We start from the raw sequence: 18,572 nt of genomic DNA on the forward strand, positions 1-18,572 counted from the left end.
TTGGTAAAAAAGAAGATCTAGGCCACTGCTTTCATGTCCTCCATTTAATAATCATCTGCTACTTTGAATCGAGGCATGACATGTACAGTAGAAAAAGTACAGTTTGAAAGAAAGTTTATTCTTAAAATTCTCTGAATACATTGCTTTCTATGTTTCTATCCACAACGCACATCTTACATGTAACATAAAGAGTTGAAATAGACAGTTATCTCTTCAAGAGAGACACTAGTGTGACACTGTCTTCGGACACAGTCAATTCACAAATAAGGCCAAGGAAACTCGAAGGACTGCAGAACCCACCATCTGAACTCAAACCGTTATTAAAATGTAAATCTGACATCAGTGATGGTCAATGCATTAGAATGTAAGTATAATTGCATATAATCAGGAAAACTGTCCTTCCTCTTATGTAGCAAAGAGGCTCTTTCATGAAGCTAATATTTAATTGTTTCTGCCTGATGCTTATTCACTGGCTTAGTAGTTAGCAAAAAGACTGCTTTTTTCCAGCTTTGTGCAAAGCAGATAAAGGTCGGTCATGATTTCATTCTTCATCCTGCCAGCACCGATCCTAAGGTTTGTACATTCCGTGGAACGTGACAGGAATGATGACCTCCACCTCAGCCCGGGCCACTTCCGTCAGGTCCTTGGCATTCAAAATCAAGAGGTATCCTGGTCTCTGGGCCGCCCCAGGATTGACCACTATCGTCAGCAGGACCCCTGCAGCAGAAAAGAGACAGGAGCATCACCCACAGCACAGCCCTGTGGCACTGTTCTGATTCCTGCAGTCCCACCCGTCACTTTTTTTAAAAACATTTTTAACACTAGGTAGGCCTGAAGAGAAGTACTCTTTAGACAAATATTCAGTATTTTTATTTACATAAGCAACCACACCTTTTTACATTCCATACTAGTATTGCATAATATAGTATTCTATGGTAGGATTACAAACGTGACACTTTTTACATACAGTGAAAATAAAGTTAGTCGAGCAATGTCAAGTTCCTCGTTTTCTGTATGGAAAACCACAATTATTGCATGTAAAAAGAAGACAGTAATTTGAAAACATTGGCAGTTTGTTTTTGTACCTAGAATGGAATTGATAATAATTCCTTACACTTACATAGCATTTTTCTGGACGCTCCCACTCAAAGAGCTTAACAGGTAATGGGGACTCCACTCCACCACCAATGTGCAGCCCCACCTGGATGATGCAACAGCAGCCATAGTGTGCCAGAACGCTCACCACACACCAGCTATCAGTGGGGTGGAGAGCAGAGTGATGAAGCCAATTCATAGATGGGGATTATTAGGAGGTCGTGATTGGTAAAGACCAATGAGAAATTTGTCCAGGACGCCAGGGTAACACCCCCACTCTTTTCGAGAAATGCCCTGGAATTTTTAATGACCTCAGAGAGTCAGGACCTCGGTTTTACGTCTTTTCCAAACAACAGTAATTTTTTTACAGTATATTGGAGTATTTTATAGTATATTGCAGTTTTTACTATATTGGGGCATTAGGACCCACACAGAGTGCCGGTTGTGAGTTGCAGAGTGATATGGCTGCTGGCTGTTGAACCTGAAGCAATGTCAACGTACTAAATTCTATAGTGTGTTGATACCTAGACCTTCACTCTTACCATCATCTTCTTCAACAGCGTCAGGAGATGCCACAAAGAGGGGCTCAGATGGGTAGGAGTCTGGTTCTTGCCACACCCAGGTTTCTTTGGTCCGGACATTCAATTTGCAGATCTGGGAAACCACCATAAACCAGCTCCCATTAAAAGCCTAGTAACTAGCTTGGAACATGGAGCCTTAACATGTAACCAGCATTATTTCCCCATTCCCCATGTAGAACCATTCCTGTTGCCATAATTCCAAACAATAGAATTAGTGTTGGTGCTCCTGTGTTCAGTTCCTGGCATACTATTTGCATTGATTTTGTATGTTCTCCCTGTGTTGATGTGGGTTTCCTCTGGGTCCTCCGGAGTCCAAAACCACACCGGCAGGTAATTGGCTTCTGGGAAAATCGGCCCTAAACGTGAGTGTGTGCGTCTGTGTGTGCCCTGTGATAGACTGGTGTCTCGTCCAGGGTATATCCTGCCTTTCATCTGTTGCTTGCCAGGATAGGCTCCGGCTTCTACACAGCCCTGAATTGGAAAAGCGGTTGGAAAATGGACAGACAGACGGAATACTGCACAAGACAACCTGGACAGATTCAAGATACAGAAAGAGACATTTTAGCTCTGGTGCAGAACTCACCCTGTCTGGAATAAAGTGGTTGAGTCCCAGTCCGTACGCGTAGGTGTAGTTCTTTCCACAGTACTTTTTGTAATTGATCTGTGGGAATTCAAAAGCTGCAAGAGAAATACAGTACCAATGAAATCAGCATGAGGGCTTTCTGAGAGAAGTGCTGTGGTTCAGATAATGTTCTGTTATCATTATTTCATTTGACATAAACAGATCCGTTTCACGCATTTTAAATTATTGGAGCTAAATATTGAAAAACATTATACATTGGTTTATGCAAGTATTCTACATTTTATTCTTAAAATAAAATGATATATTTTAGAGAACCTTGGGTTGTTCCATTTTCCTGTAGAACATAGACATCATCTTATTTAACTTTAAATAACATCAGAATGCATTCTAGAAATAAAAACAGCAATCATAAAAATACAGCTGAGTGTTGCTGCAATAAAAAAGGATCTGAGAACTGTTCACCAGATGATACAGTGAGATTTTGGACATATTTAGACACATGTGTATGTGTTCGCAAATGTTCAAAAGAAAGGCAACAAACAGGAGGTGATTATTCAGTCCAAGTTGCTCATTCAGTTGCTAGTAGCTTAATGATCCATAAAAGTAATAAAAATATTGCAATTACAGTGATTTCATTTTAAGTATACTCTAACAAGGTGTTACAGAGTGGAGAGATAAATAAAAAGATAGTTCAATTAAAAAATAATGTTAATCAGGAGTCTCTGTATGGCCACTCCTGAAGATACGCTGAGCTTCTTATTTCTCACTTGATCATCAATACAATAACAACAACAACTACCATAATAAGGATAAGCAATTATAATATACCATTTCACATTCTGCTGAAAGATTGGAGCAAGAGAAGTTCATGTCTGCAGTACTAGTCGTTTCAGATCACTCTACCTTGACGAGGTCCAGAGAACAACACCTCAGGCTCCAGCCACACTGTTCCATCAGCCCACATGGTGGCAGTGGCTGTAGTGTATGGCAAGGAAATCAGGTTCTTTCCCTGCTCCTCCTACAAAATCACAAAATGAGATTTTATTATTCACACCCACAGTGCACAGTGCACAGTGTCTTTGCAGTACAGTAGAGATCCAGGCATCTACAACTCAAACTACAACCTTCTAGATGTTGATACCTAGAGTCTCTCTCGCTTTAATAGTGCACCATAAGGGTAAGCAATTGAATACAGAAGAAAAGCAACAATATATTCCTTTTAAGAACAAGATTTCTTGCTTCTAATATGTACAATCACACCTCAAAGACTAAATAATCAATTTGAATTAATAAAAAACATGGAATATTTAATTCCATTAGGATCTACTAATGGTACAACAACAATGTAATCTACTGCATTTGTTGAACTGACAATAAGCGCAGGTTTTATAAGCTGCAGTCCTGCTAATGTTTGAAAGCTGGTGCTAGTGACCAAACATTTCTTCCTTTACCCCAGAAATTGCACACAAATGTATCAGTGTGTTGATAGGAAACCCTGTAAAGATGGAGGCACTCAGGTAAGATGCTAATGATGGTCTTGATGGTTTGTAATCCCTAATGATCTCATGACACTATTCAGAAGAGGGTGAGCACTAACACTTGTGTGTTGGCTTGATTCCACTTCAGACTTTTCTCACTCCAACCTGCCCATGTCTTTCCCCCTAGTTCAATCAGCTCAGGAAACCTTTATTCTCCATCTTTATCTACTCAGTGAGCTACGAGAACACTTATCTACTCAGTGAGCTACGAGCACACCTGTGCTGAATGTCGGTGTTGTGTTGACATTGAGTTCTGAGAATAACTGTGTTAAATGTCCCCGCCTGTACAAGACTCTGGGATTAGTATTCTGTAATAAGTGGTTAATCATCTAACCCGATGAACATCGAGGGGAAGGACATATCTGCGAACTTCTGGCTGGGGTGCCATCATGGCCTGTTTCTTCACCTCCTCCCAGTTCTCCCGTAGGTTCGCCAAGTAGAGGTAGTTGTACACAAATTCAAACCTTATAGGAAAACACACAAAATGCTAACCAAGTTTAGGTGAAAAGCTTCATTGTGAATGGTATGAAATGTTGGCTTTGAAACTTTGCAATATTCAGAGCTCAATGCTGTCAAATCAATGTATCTACTAAGAAGTATTACAAAGTGTTTGGATACATAGTTAAAAGCAGAAGTGAAATAAAGGGATATGTTAACATTTAAAGCTACTCTAGGAAGACTTCTTTGAGAATATTACATACAGTTGTGGTCACCACATTACAAACGGTCCATTTGATATTACAGCTCTAGTCTAGAGAAGAGTAACCTTGGGCAAGTTCTGCGTCACCAGCCTAAATGAACTGAACCCTTTCGGTGTTAAACTTAGAAGACCTTGCCGGGGCCTGATTCAAGAATTCAGAAATCTCAAAAGCATTAACAAAATCAACAAAGTGGTCTTCTTCAGAACTGTAAACCAAGAGGCGAACAGTGAAACACAAAACAGAAAATATAAGTTGAAACTCTGTGGAAGAAAAAAGGAAAGACTTGTTGGCACTAAGGGAGGTAGGATTCTGGAATAATTTACCCAGGCATGTTGCATCTCCAATCCAGCAGGTTATATAGATAGTCATTAAATTGACTTGTGATCAATTGCAGAGCAATTATTAAATGAAGCAATTAGCTCTTAATTGATCAACACAGAAAAAAAGACTACTGGAATGAATATTTCCATGGTAGAAGACCTCTTTGCTAAATGGTCTCACCTTTGACTTCTGCTCCTAAACAATTATCAACTACAATAAAAGGAAAAATACATTTCAATGCTTTTTTTCTTTGATAAGGATCATACCAGTGAAAAAGTAGCATTTTTCTGTCAAAGAATACTAATGTGAGCAAGGGAACTGTTGAATTAATACAGAGCTTGCCTTCAGTAACAAAAAACCTTGTAACAAAAAATAAGTAATTTGAGGAGAATAGTTGGGAAGTGTGGTTCAAATTATTTGTGCTCATGGCTCAATATGAGTGCAGATTGACTGCTGAGTGAGAGTTCAATTTCGTTTTATTGTCCTACCAATTCTCTTTCACAACTACAGCCCCATTCAGTGACCCTACCCTTTCCAGGTGCAAAGATCGACGACAATAAAACCATTGTCTTCATAGCAGTTAATGTGATGAAACAAGTTGATGGCTGAAGTTCGGAATTTGAGCTTTTGGTATTCTCCAGTTTTCTTCGTGGCCAGGTGAAACCAAGTCTATGAAATAAAATGAGGCTTCTTTTAGTCACTCTGAGTTAAGAAGGTTAAAACCATGATAGGCTATGTGGTTTCTATGAAATATACCACTTACCAGGGAGGGGATAGGACACAGCTTTTGTACCAACTTAGAAGTGAATTTTATTTTGCAAGTAAATGCACAGTCATCAAATTCAACTTTTGTGACACAAACAATGTAAACACTTTTCACTGGGGAGGACAAATATTTAAAATTGTTAAAACACCTTCAAATGAAAACAATGCCTGACATATTCATCAGGTCAGATTTGCTTTGTTATCTTTTCTATGACTGCCTTTTTATTCCTGATGCTCTGAAACATCTACCCATTTAGAAGGAAGGGGTGTGTGGTGATTAATCTCATGTGAACAGACTAATTAGTTGAACACCCATGGTCTTGTGAGGCTGTTTAACCAGTCATGGTGTATTTTGTTAAGCTGTGGTACAAATGTGCCTTGAAAATACATTTCTGTTGAATAATAGAAAGAAAAAAAAATTTATAAGCAGCTAAGACAAAAAATACTTATGTAGCATTGTTTGCATAGGATTGTGAAATATTTTCATGCAATCATGTATATTATTTACTGCATACTTTCTCTTGCAGAATCATAAAGAAGTGTTTTGTATTACATCTGTCTGTAACAGCTCACATCCAGCTCACCCCCATTGTTTCATTTGACTCAAAGCAGTCCATGTAGTTGGCCCCTCTGATACTCCATGCTCCCAAAAATTTCAACAGGTTAATTTTCACTGGGGTTTCCACAAAAACAAAATAGTTTTCTGTCATTCCAAAGCTGAGAAGACAAGGAGAAGAAAAACAGCACTAAAAGGAATATCATGGGCAGTCTGGCCAAGATGCTGTTGATGTGAGTTTTGTTTTGTCACTGTTGAACTGATGCCAATATAATTTAAATCTGTAGGTGGTAACTAATTTTTACTGGTTCCTTTTTATACATTATGCTGTTAAAAAAGAGAAATCAGAAGTAAGCATTCAGAATTTGAACACTTTTCAATTAAAACTCAAGCTTCTATTGTTTAGTGCTCTGAGTAGCAGTTATTGTTATTGTTGGTTATTGTCCACTTCTGATTCATTAATCAGTTACATGTTCATATCAATAGCTGGTAACACCATGTACAATGCCATGACATACAATAGCTCAGACCTGATTATAGCAGTTAAATATCAGTGAATTTCAGTGTCTCATAAAAGTGAGATTTAATTCCTGTATTTAATTACTGAGCAGCAGTTTGTTGTCTGCATCTCCCAGTATGATTACATAATGCTTGTATTCAACAAGAATCATTGTTTTTTATGACTCACCATGGGCTAAAGCAAGCGCACTGCAACTATCCTGGATTACTTCTTACTCATAAAGCCTCCCCATGAATTCTGTGCATGATAGCTGGAGACTGAACTAGCACTTTCTCAGCTTTCCACAGCCAAAAATTCCTGAACTAAGCAATGTGCTCATTTTCAGCTTATACACAACTATGTCATAGAGCAGTGCACCTCAGAGGAAAGGTGGAAATGTTAGATGAAGAGTTTGACACTGTATGAATGAAACCTTTTAAATTCCAGATACAATTAGTGGTCCTTTTGGATGACTTCACAGTATAACACATCTGGGAAAGCCCAGAGGACGTTAAGCTCAGACAAGGTTACGTTCCTCACTCTCCAAGTTAACATATTTTTATGCATAAAGATGAAAAATGTTACACAGAACAAAATAATAATGAAATTCAAGATTTTTGTACTGCTGTACAACTACAACATACAGTAAAGTGACTGGTTCAACTATTGGTATTGTTCAGCTACCTCTCATCACATCTCAAAGCTAGGAAAGGCTGGACCTGGTCAGTGTTGGAAAGGGAGACCTCCAGTTGTGTTAGTGGACAAACAGGTGGCACTATTCACTCTGGAGTTTCCAAAAACAATGCCCTAGTATAATGACCAACCACATTGTGCTGTAGGAGATTTATTATATGAATGAAGGTGTAAACAGAGGTCCTAGCTACATGGTCATTAAAGAACCAATGCCAGTGTCCTGCCATAATATCAATTACTGGGAATAATTCAAGTGGTGAAACAATTTCTCACTTCAACACTTCATCTCTTGAATAGTCATTTGTGTATAATGGCTGCTGAGCATCACCTGCTGCATGCAGGTGTAGCACTTCAGTGGTAACTAGTGGGATACCTGTTGTACATGTAAAAGCTCTCTGATCATTTAATAAGTGCATGTAAATGTAGTTGTTGTGATCCAGCACCATACTATATGTTTTACTGTAAACAGTACAAAGCACAGTCTAGCATCATAAGAAAGCAATCAGTGACCTGGAACAAGTTGACCAACCTGTGGACATAGGAGGGCTTGAACCTGTCACTGCACGGGATCTGCACCACCACCTTTGCCTTTTCAATGGGGTCTGATTTATCTGGAACCAGGATCAACTGCATTAGTTACTATTGTGATATTTGCTCACCATGTGAAAGTTTGGCTTATTTTTTCACAGCTAGAGGAATCATAGAAACTTTCCTTTGAATTTGTGAAAACGTTTTTCTGACAGTCTGGCCTGTTTTACTCAAATTAACATGGTAACGACTTTTATGGTGAAGAGAAACAGAAGAATCAAAAGAAAGATCTACATACAGATGTACTGTATGTAGAATTGTATTTGATGCATGTTCATGTGTTTAAGTGTAAGAACATCATAATGTTGTTTTTGTAAGAAAAAAAATGTATATGGAAAATCTTTAATTTAGAGGACTGACAACTTTTCTCTTAACTACAGTTTTCAAATGAGCAAGGAGAGTGAAAAAATTCAACAACATGTCTTAGCAAGGAGCTCCTTTGTCATTTGTCTTTGACAGTTTCTTTGTCATTTAACGGTGATAGTGTCATTTGGAGCTCTGATGCTAAGGAGTTAAAAAACCTGGTAGACACTATATAGGTATTAGAAAAGCTGTGTGATCATGTCATATGTACAAGAGAAATCTACCCAAAAAACAAATGAGTATCTTTTTCCATTTCATGCATGAAACGAGGATGGTAGGGATTTCTAAGAATTACTTGTAGGGAGTGTAGGGGGTAGTTCTATCAAGATGTTTTTATTTTAATAATAACATAAGAGCCCTACCTTTCTGTGTAGGTGGAATGCGGACAATGTTGTAGGCAATGGACATGCCTTTCCCAAAGCAGTTCCCAATGTTGTACACACTGCCATCTTTTTCAATGTGAGGGTGAGCCGTCACCCCATTAATCGACACGTAGTTACACAGATCCACCTGGGAGGATACAGAATCAAGCAGACTGGAGTTATGTCCTACCACAGAAATGCTGTTTCTATTATGTTTGAAAAAAATTGAAACAGCATTTTTATACCAATACGGCATTATTTAGGCAAACTGGTACACCTCTTTCCTTACTATTAAAATCACAATAGCATATGTCTGATAGGATAGCATAGGTTAAGTATAAGATACAAAATATATAATTAAGTCAAGAACATTGATGAAGAAAAGTTGTCTGATTGTTTCAGAAGAAAGCTTTTTAAAATCTATTTTCTGTACCTACTGGTGACTGTCAATCCATTTGGATTTTGCTTTATTGGGAAATCAGATGAAGTGGGAAGCTAGCCTGCTGTTCTAGTGTACCGTTCACTGGAGCTCAGCAAAGCACATTAAAAGGACCAACCTTTGAAATTGTTTCCAGAGTCTCAGGGTTGACTTTTGTAATGTAGTTTGTTTCTGTACAGGCATAGAAATCTTCTCCAACAGGATAGACATTCACCAGAGCATTGTCTGTTACTTCAATACCTTTGAAGTAAGAGAAAAACCTACAGAAATACAAACGTTCTGGCATTAAACTTGATTCTGTCATTGTGGGGCACAAACCCAAGTCTCACAAGAAGCTTTGCACGATGGCAAAAGACAGTGTTTGTGTCAACAAGCAGCAGCGTGTCAAGAACTACATCGAGACAACTGTGGTTCCACAAGAAAGAACACCAAAACTGGCAGTTGGACTCACTAAAAGTTGATTGAACACCAGCCTAAAGAAGGACTTATGCAGAAATACTGTTTCCAGTGCAAGTTAGGGAATCTAGAAATAACTGCTTTTCTGTGCAAATGGTCACCACAGACCTGGAGAAAATGTTCTTGCATGGATCTGGGAATGCAAAGGTCCCGAACTCAGTAATGACTATTCTCTTCTCTGTCATTGCTCTCACGTATGCATCTGTTCGCACAAATCTAGAAAAAAAAAAAGAAAACACTTCACTTGAAGAAAACACAGTCTAGTTCAGGTGTTAACAAGGTAACCAGGCTTGCTTTAGAACAAGTGAAAAGTAGGACTATTTAATTTACACCTATGCCAGCCCTCCACACAGAGTAGAACAGTGGTCAGGGCTCCAGGATCCTGACAAGACTTGTAGGTTAGAATGTTCAGTAGGAACACTGCAGCTCTGCCCCTAAACCTAAACATAGCACTTTACCCAGGTTTCTCCAGCATAACCAACTGTAATTGTAGTCCTGAAGACATAAAAGGCTCAGCCAGATAAATTTATGACAGATAATGCTGATGGCTTATGAACATGGTACAGAGCAAAAGCAAGTCTTGAGTCACTTTTTAAAAACACTTCAGGATTCTACTAGCATTAAGGTCTCACTGCCTCACACAGGCATGTAAACAGAGGCTTCTTGAAGGTCCATGTAAGCTTTATAGACAGGTAGCCTGTCAAGGACCAAACAGCCAAAGTGAAGAGTCATGGGTACACATATAGAATGTACAGTAGCTTAAAAGAAATTCTAAATCCATCGGAAGATCTTCTGAATTCCAGAACATGTGGCACAAGATTAAAGGTTCTGGAGGTTTCTTACTGCAGGAATTGTTATAGCCAGATGGTAAAACTAAACATGTTTCTCATTAGCACTGTTCTACAATCACTCTCTTTAATAAGAAGCTCTCTTTAATAAAAAAAAAAACATTCTCTATTTTCCCCAAACAAGCTGTTTGATTCAAATTCTTTGTAAGGCATTTCAGAATTAAACAGCTCATATGTGAGCAGGATGCTAAGACAGGGTGTCACACAAACAGCAGACAACTGAGCGTGAGCTACTTTCACAGACAAAAAAAAGATAATAGAACTGAAAACTTTTCCAAGAGATGTCAACCACGATTGGAACTTTAATGATAAATAGCAGCTATTACACAAGTACTGTTTTCATTAGGCCTTGGACTAAACAATGCTATACAGCCATGGTCCAATTAACTTTAAATAGCAATTCTGCATTTTCCACAACAATCATGACTTGTCTTTAAAGTAAAACTAGAAAAACAAATAAGAAAAGAGTCTAACATAGAGTGTAGCAAGGACAAAAGAAAAAGGGTCTTCTGTTATTGAAATGTGCTAAAATTAAAAAGTTGAGCACAGATCAGATTCAAAAGATCAAACTCCACATACAGGACCTCATTTGTTGTTGTAAGGGAGGTGTGCCTTACCTTCGGTGGTAGGTCACTTGTCCATTCTTAAAGTCAAACTTGTGAAAGAGGGCTTGGCCATCAAACAGGTGATAGAATGGTTCGTCACCAACCTCAAAAAGGCCAGGCCCCAGTCTGAGCAAGCTCCCCTTCAGCCAGGGGGGAATTCTACCTGTACCGTGAGGAAAGATACCAAATACCCTCAGGTCAGCTCACTTTCTGTGGTTGAGATTGGAGAGGTAATGAAGGATGCACCACATGAAACTTTTCCTTGTAGGATTTTACTTCCTTATGTAGGATTTTGCCCTCTTGTTTGACCACAGATTTTCTATTATTTCCATTGGCTTCAACATGAATGTGCTTGACTACTGGACCACAGGAATACCATGATCAATATTTCTAGGGAGTGTTTTTTATTGTACACCATGGTATTACCCTGGAGCAGTTGGGCCTTGGTTTCTAATGTCTCTTAGAAAGAAGTTCCATAAAGTTGTCATTTACATTTGCATACACGTTACAATTTGCAACTTGGGCTGAAAGGGACCAAAAGCTTTTTTTCCTTAAAAAACATTCATAGGTTTAAATTGTTGAATTTGAATAACTCCCAGTTAAAACAATCATGTTGTAATTAGAGTCTGAAGTTACTTTGCCAGTTTAACCCTCATACATCCCAAAGAGAAAGTAACAAGGATTCAGAAACAACCAGCAGTGATGCTTGTACTGCCTCCTCTTAGTGATTGTGAACTAAGTGTAAAATCCACTTCACTCCCTTCCAAGATGCTTTCTGCATTCTCAAACCTTCTGTCTGTCAGACATCACTGCTGGCTGCTGGAAAACTCTTAACTGTAGGCTTTTCTATGTCATTGGGTTTTAGAGAAAAGGGTCTTTCCAGCAAGTTCCAGGATACCCTCTTGCCTCTGTCAAGTGGTAGATGTCAAACACCAAGATTTTAAAGCCTGACAGGCTCTAAAGAGAGATTGGGAAAAAATATGATATTTTTATGGTAATATACAACACAGTGAGTTTCAGAGCCATGCTCCTTGCTCTTAAAACTACAGTAACTGCAACCAGAAAAGCAAAGAAAACATGCAGACCTATGACTTGCGCTGGTATTGGTTCAGAAAGCTCCTCAACAGTCTCAAAAATCTTCTTGTACCCAGCAGCAGGGTGTTCAACACTGCAAAATCAGATTACAACTTGCATGAGTGTCTTTAGGTGCTAAAAAAGAGTAACCTCTTTTTCAAAAGTAATAAACCACGAGAAAAAAGAAGGGCTGCAAATACGTGTTTGCTGGGGTGGAAAGTATTGAGAATTGTTTTTACTCTTTAGGACCTGTTCCAGATCAATTTCAATATGTATACATAGTTATGATGAGGCCCCTAACACTATTCTCAGTTTGTGGAGTTTGTAGAGACTTGGGCTGTGAATAAACTGCCACATATGTGCCATTAATACACCAATGGATCTCATTTATCAGTTATTTGACTGCACTAGAAAATAACACCAGTTTCTGACAGTATAAAAACGCTCATAAAAGTTATTTTAAACAGGTATTAAACTTCCTCGGTGACAAAAAAGTATATATTTTTTATGTGTAGCAAGACTCTTCTTCATTCCAATATTTCAGAGTGCTTTGAATGGATCAACCCACTAGAGTCCTCAAAAGTGAGATGGTTAATTCTTTCTATGTTAAAGCATCAGCTGTTAGTATAGAATGTAAGGCACATAAATCCACTAAAGGCACTTTTACATCACATTTTCAATACGGTGTTTTCTGTGCTTTTTTGTCTATACTGTCTTCAAGAGAACTTTTGTTTACTCTTCCAATAGTATCTTACAATACCTTAACTACGCTTCATCTACAGCATTTCTAATTAGATTCTTTTTGAATGGGTTGGTGATTAAAAAAGCTCTACTATCAATTCTAATCTACTAAAAAATAATGAAATATATTTTAACACTTTGCAAACAGTATATACTTTATAAAAAATAAATCTTAATACACCTTCAAAAAACAAATGCCAGAAATATTTAATAGAAATGTGAATTCCTTTTAACCTCCTATTTTATAAAGAACAAGAAAACTTAGAAACAGCAAAAAAATAAATATATATACTTGGCTCAGTAGAGAAGGAAGATAAAGCTATAGTATAAATATAGAAAGTTATAGTAGGTATTGACATGTTTTCATGTTTAAAAGCCTGAATGACATTTTTACTGCTTAAAGGCTGTGATAAACAGAACTTAATGGCTTCCAAACATTATCTGTGGTAAAAAGAACCATTATTAAAATGCAAGAGAAAGACAGGGAATGTTAACTTACCGGCTACACATTTTCCTTTGTCTTCACAGCACACACTGTTCTTCTAGGGCTTGAAGAAAAACGTTGAATTGTGCCTGCAGGCAGTTTAAGATATTTATACCCCAGGATCCTTTCCCATCCCAAACAGCAATGACTGAAAGACGTTTCTCAGCCAATCAGAAGACAAGAACAAAAATTCCTTTGTGCCCAGATTCTGAACTTTTCCATCCAGGCTTGGCTTAATAAACAATACTCCTTTTTTAAACTTGATTTTCTTTTTTCACAGTTACTTAAGGACACAACTAAAATCACACAAGAAACCACATTGCGACATACAAAAAATCATTCTACCTTGAAAGCACATTGTATGGAACCAGCTTACATATAAACCGGAAGTTAAATGAGAAAAATACAAAGCTCTTAAGTATTACTGTGTTTTAGAAAGACCGCTACATTTCTGTTTCAAGACTAGCTTGATTGCAAAAACAAATTCAGTCCTTTTTTAAAAAATTACACTTTGTATTGTGTTCTAGCAAAAAGGAACATGGGCCTAAGATGTAGGAAATATTCCTTTTATTGAAGAGAGAATTGTTCATTGTTGATGCTTCACTTGTTTGCTGATAGTTTTGATTTATATGTCCCCTTTTTGTTCTTTTTTGTCCTTTTTAATGAATGCAAAAGGTCAGAAAAGGTCAGCTGAGCTCTCAGTTACTCAGCTCCTGCCGTCACCTGCTCTGAATTCACATGGATGCTTGCTGTAATCTCTGTGGTGCTTATTACGATGGGGCACGTTTGGATTGGTCTCATGTCTTGTTACGATCTCCATGTGACTGGATGCTTGTCTCCAAAGAATGTTGTGAGGAGATCGTGACCTTCTGTGGCGACAGAGGCAAGGGAAGAAGGCAGAGCAGCATCTGTAACCTTTGTCTCTGGTTCCTTCATGCACTACAGACATGACTCTTCTGGTGGCAGCACAAGATGTTTGTACGATTTAAGATGTCCCATTTTGTTCTGAAAATGTTTCCAATTTTACCTTGGAAAAGTGAATCGTTTGCTCTTATTAACCAAACTGATGCAGGGCACGTCTGGAAACCCAGCCACTGTATCTTAATGGTTTGCACTGACACCTAGCTCCTGTTAGGGGCACACAGGCACTTCTCTTTGCACTTTTGCTCCGATACTGTTTGACCTGAGAACACAAAATAAATGACATCAGTTAATGATGATAAGTTAACTTTGTTGAAACTAAACCTTTACAGCTGACTCTTATTATTAAACGAGCAAAAGAGAGCAGGTACATCTTACAGCTCAAACATTTTTGAAAGATTTTGGTTTCAGTGCTTTGCTGCTGTGTAGAATAGTTCTGGCATACAGCCCCCCACTCCTAACACCAGAATAATCCAACAAGGCAGGACAGCTTTAAGATTACTTGCAACATGTGCTAAAACAACAGTTACGTTGTATCGCAAACTTTCCTGGGAAAGGCTCGTTGCTGGTGAACGCAGCTTTTCAGTGGCTTTGGATAAATCCAAAGAGATTACAATTTATTTTCACGGCTGTGACGGGTTCATTTTTGACAAACTGCCATGAAGAAAAACAACACAAGGAGCCCTTTCAATTACACCTTCCACAAGGCAGGAGCAATGTGGCTGGGATTATGTGTCATTCACTCACAAACACCTATCTTCCTAGAAATCAGGGACTTGTTTGGGCGCAACAGCTGACACTGCTAGCCAATTTCAAACATTTCCTTGGCAGGCTGCACATAACGATTTAGATATGACATTACAAAACTGAAATCTGCACTTCTGCTTTCTTAATCTCTCCTGTTTGCACAATGTGTAGCATGAATTTTACACTATTTTTAACAAATAAATAAACCGAGCACAATCACTGACTCTACTCTTAATCAGTTCTCCATATAACTCTGGTATACAAATCTGATATATTCCTATATAACCTATATATATTCCTGTATATAAATATTCCATACAGAGAGTCTTACATGACATACAGCATACCACAATCTGCATCCCAAATAGTTTCATAACAATTATCTGTACTATGAACTTATTCTTTTGAATTATTATATTTATTATTATTTGGCTGATGCATTAATGATTTTATTCCAGTGTGATCAGGGTATATACCTGGGTATGGGTAGCTGAAGGGGACAACACCCAGAAGCTTCTTGACAAACATGCATTACAAGAGGCCTCAAGAGAGGATACTGAAATCTACAGGTGGAATAGCTGAGAAGTAGGTAGAAAAAGACCTTCATCAATCACTTGATCAAATGAATCATTGCATTTCTTACTTGATTCAGTTTACAAATCAAAACATAGTGGAGCAACTCCTGCCCCTAAGAGAAACATAAGGAGATCTAAGGATAGTAGATGCCTGCTGTCTGCTTTAAGTGTGTCGGGTTTGTGGTGTACGATGCCAAGCAAGGCTCAAGGCGTCCTGGACTGTGTGCTCTTTATCAATTGTAAAATGACATTTCTCATCTATGTCAAAGCTCACTTGCGCGGCACAGCGATTTTTATGTAAAGAGATAAAGCTTACACACCATGGTTTAAGAAAAACACCCACAAGTAAATTTCACTGTGTGGCTCAGTGCATATTCTCAGCAAAGCGTTCTAAGCAGCTTATTTAATGCTTTTGTCGTTTACAACTGAAACATTACTTATGTGGCTTTGATGTGGCTATTGCATAAGGCAAAAACTTTAAGCCTGTTGACTATACACAAAACTGCATTATTGGTGCCTCAGTTATGTGTTTGGAAGGTTTCATAACCTTTGTGCCCTTTTCTGCAGAACAGACCTCCAGAGTAAAGCCCATTCACTCCAACAATAGCCATGTTTGTTCAGAAACAAAAATATCAAACGTATGACAAACATAGACCCAGAAGTCTCTGTCTGGACACAAGTGACAGAGGAAACTATGCTGAGCCAAAGTTTAGTTACACTGGTAAAGGGCTTCTTTTCAGTGACTGATTCCTCTTTTTTGCTGCATTTTTACTCATATCTTAACACCAAGTCCTTCAGGCTACTCCTGTACACTAATATATTCACTTTTCTTTTTCCTACCGAACCGGCTAATTGTTTCAGCTTATCTGGCATAAAATATTTAAAAGTAGAGTATAGGAGAAAAGGCTTAGCACAAATAAACATTTATCTTTTCAACATTCACATTCAATAAAAATGGATTACAATTAATTAATGCAATGCAACACCAACATACTATGTATTCAGGATTACAGCATAAATGTAAAAACATTCATAAAACACTAACTAGGAGAAGATTGTATTATATAAATCTGAAATTTCCTGCTGGGAGACAGAGTTAAAAGTGTGCCTGTCCTGCACGAGCAGTGAAAATCTTGAGTAACGAAACACTAAGATTAATGAATGCTTCTTTAAAATGTTTTTTACAAAACATTTTCTTTATAAGTTAGTCATCTTAAGGGATAAAAGACTTCATTAATTTATATACAGTAACAGGGTGTATCAGTCAGAAATGATCAATTAATCAAAATGTCACCAAAACATATGAATCAATAAATTCACACTTTGTTCTATAAGCAGACTTATATAAATATATGTTTCTTTTGATGCTCATGATACAGAATAGAGCAGAGAGGTTCCCAGCACTTCTCTCTCATGAATTCATGTCCCTCTGTGTCTCCATGTTCGCCATTATACTCATCATCCTGGTCGTTTCAGACTTTTCACTTCTGTGGTTGTATAGCCTTTGTTCCTCCTATCTCACTACCACGAATACATTACAGAGCAGATGAAAATATGATTTGAGAATAAACTGGAAGTTAACCTCTTGACAATATTTCTACCAAATGAATGGATCTGACAAGGCTGATATAAGCCTTAGGATATCCAATGCTTGCCTTTCCCTGTGGCTAATGTGCTTTTGTGAGATTTGTCTGATGCATTATGTCAGATGGTGTACGTGATGATGCTGGGCTGATTAAAAGGGATGGTGGGTCCCACTGACACAGGAGACAATGGCTCTCAGAACTCCTTTAGGCGTGTATGGAGCATGTGACCTTTCAGAACTCTTCTGCTATAGACTACCTATTCTTGTCCTTGTGTCTTGATCCTTGTGTTGATCTGTGCAGGCCTTACTGCCAAGTGTGACAGGTATTTTTGCACTGATTCCCCAGCCATGGGTTAATAAAGTTTAAATGAGTCCTTAAAGGATGTGAGATCATTCTTTGAAATGGCAGGTTGATATAGATATTTTGCTTTAAACTTTACCCACTGAATACATTAAAAATTGCTGGACATTTCACTGGACAGAGAATAGCGACCAGGTCATTGCAGCTATCGAATACATAAACCGGGAATTAGTGTCAAATATCCTGGATTTTAAACAGCAATTCGTTGTGCAAATCAATTAATCAATTATAGGAGTAGGTGCAGTACAATGATAACAGGGGCAAAATGTCAGCCTCAGTTTGTAAAGGCGAGTGCTGAAACAAGGGTGTAAGCCATCTGTGACTAGGAGTCTCCAAGCACCAGCTCACAACTGACCCAAGAAAAGGTTTGGGATTATCTGGCAGCAACACAGCTCCCCCTGCTATCTCCCAGGTACTTGCTGTGCTGTAAAGGACACACCTCCCCTCCAAGCAGTGCGCAAACTCCAACATGGGGCTGCCTGCATGGAGCACAAGCTGTGTTAAAAGATACTGTAAGTGGCTTGAAGGTAAGCAGGTCAGAGGAGTCTGCCTACATTCCTCATTCTCCCCAGTGCATGGTAGCAGGGTCCAGGTTAGTTATTGTGAGCAAGTGTGTAAAAAAACAAAAACAATTGGCAAATCTGAATGTAGTCTAGAACAAAAAAAATAATGGTAATACCATTAATAATAATAAATAATAATAATAATAGCTTACACTTATATAGTGATTTCTGGCCACTCCACTAAAAGTGCTTTACAAGTAATGGGGACTCCTCTCCTCCACCACCAATGTGCAGCATAGATTGGGATTATTAGGCAACGATTGGTAAGGGCCAATGGGAAATTTGGCCAGGACGCCAGGGTTAGACCCCTACTCTTTTAGAGAAATGTCCTGGGATTTTTAACGACCACAGAAAGGCATGACCTCAGTCTCATCTGAAGGACAGTGCCTTTTTACAGTATGTACTGGGGCATTAGGACCCACACAGACTGCAGGGTGAGTACCACCTACTGGCCCCACTAACACCACTTCCAGCAGCAGCAGCCTTAGTCTCCCATCCAGGTACTGACCAGGCTCACAGCTCCTTAGC

General features: G+C 38.4%; 1 protein-coding gene across 1 annotated transcript; it reads right to left on the reverse strand.

Moving 5' to 3' along the window:
• Positions 1-29: 29 nt before the first annotated feature.
• Positions 30-13,416, reverse strand: LOC102690422 (retinoid isomerohydrolase RPE65). The gene is made up of 14 exons (XM_015356486.1): positions 13,308-13,416; positions 12,079-12,161; positions 11,006-11,156; positions 9,649-9,756; positions 9,203-9,344; positions 8,646-8,793; positions 7,862-7,943; positions 6,169-6,301; positions 5,349-5,488; positions 4,132-4,261; positions 3,163-3,277; positions 2,260-2,354; positions 1,638-1,749; positions 30-717 (listed from the first exon to the last, which is right to left on the reverse strand). The coding sequence occupies exons 1-14, from the start codon at positions 13,316-13,318 to the stop codon at positions 569-571; spliced, it is 1,599 nt and encodes a 532-aa protein (XP_015211972.1). The 5' UTR covers positions 13,319-13,416; the 3' UTR covers positions 30-568.
• Positions 13,417-18,572: the final 5,156 nt, after the last annotated feature.

This window comes from Lepisosteus oculatus, chromosome 9 (assembly GCF_040954835.1).
Source record: "Lepisosteus oculatus isolate fLepOcu1 chromosome 9, fLepOcu1.hap2, whole genome shotgun sequence".
NCBI classification, from domain to species: Eukaryota; Metazoa; Chordata; class Actinopteri; order Semionotiformes; family Lepisosteidae; genus Lepisosteus; species Lepisosteus oculatus.

Excerpts from the sequence above, each read along its gene's own strand:
- LOC102690422 (XM_015356486.1), bottom strand. Across the intron at positions 8,794-9,202 it reads CTCTGGAAACAATTTCAAAG|GTGGATCTGTGTAACTACGT; the intron begins GTTGGTCCTTTT and ends GTATCCTCCCAG. Across the intron at positions 5,489-6,168 it reads AGTCAAATGAAACAATGGGG|ACTTGGTTTCACCTGGCCAC; the intron begins GTGAGCTGGATG and ends TTTATTTCATAG.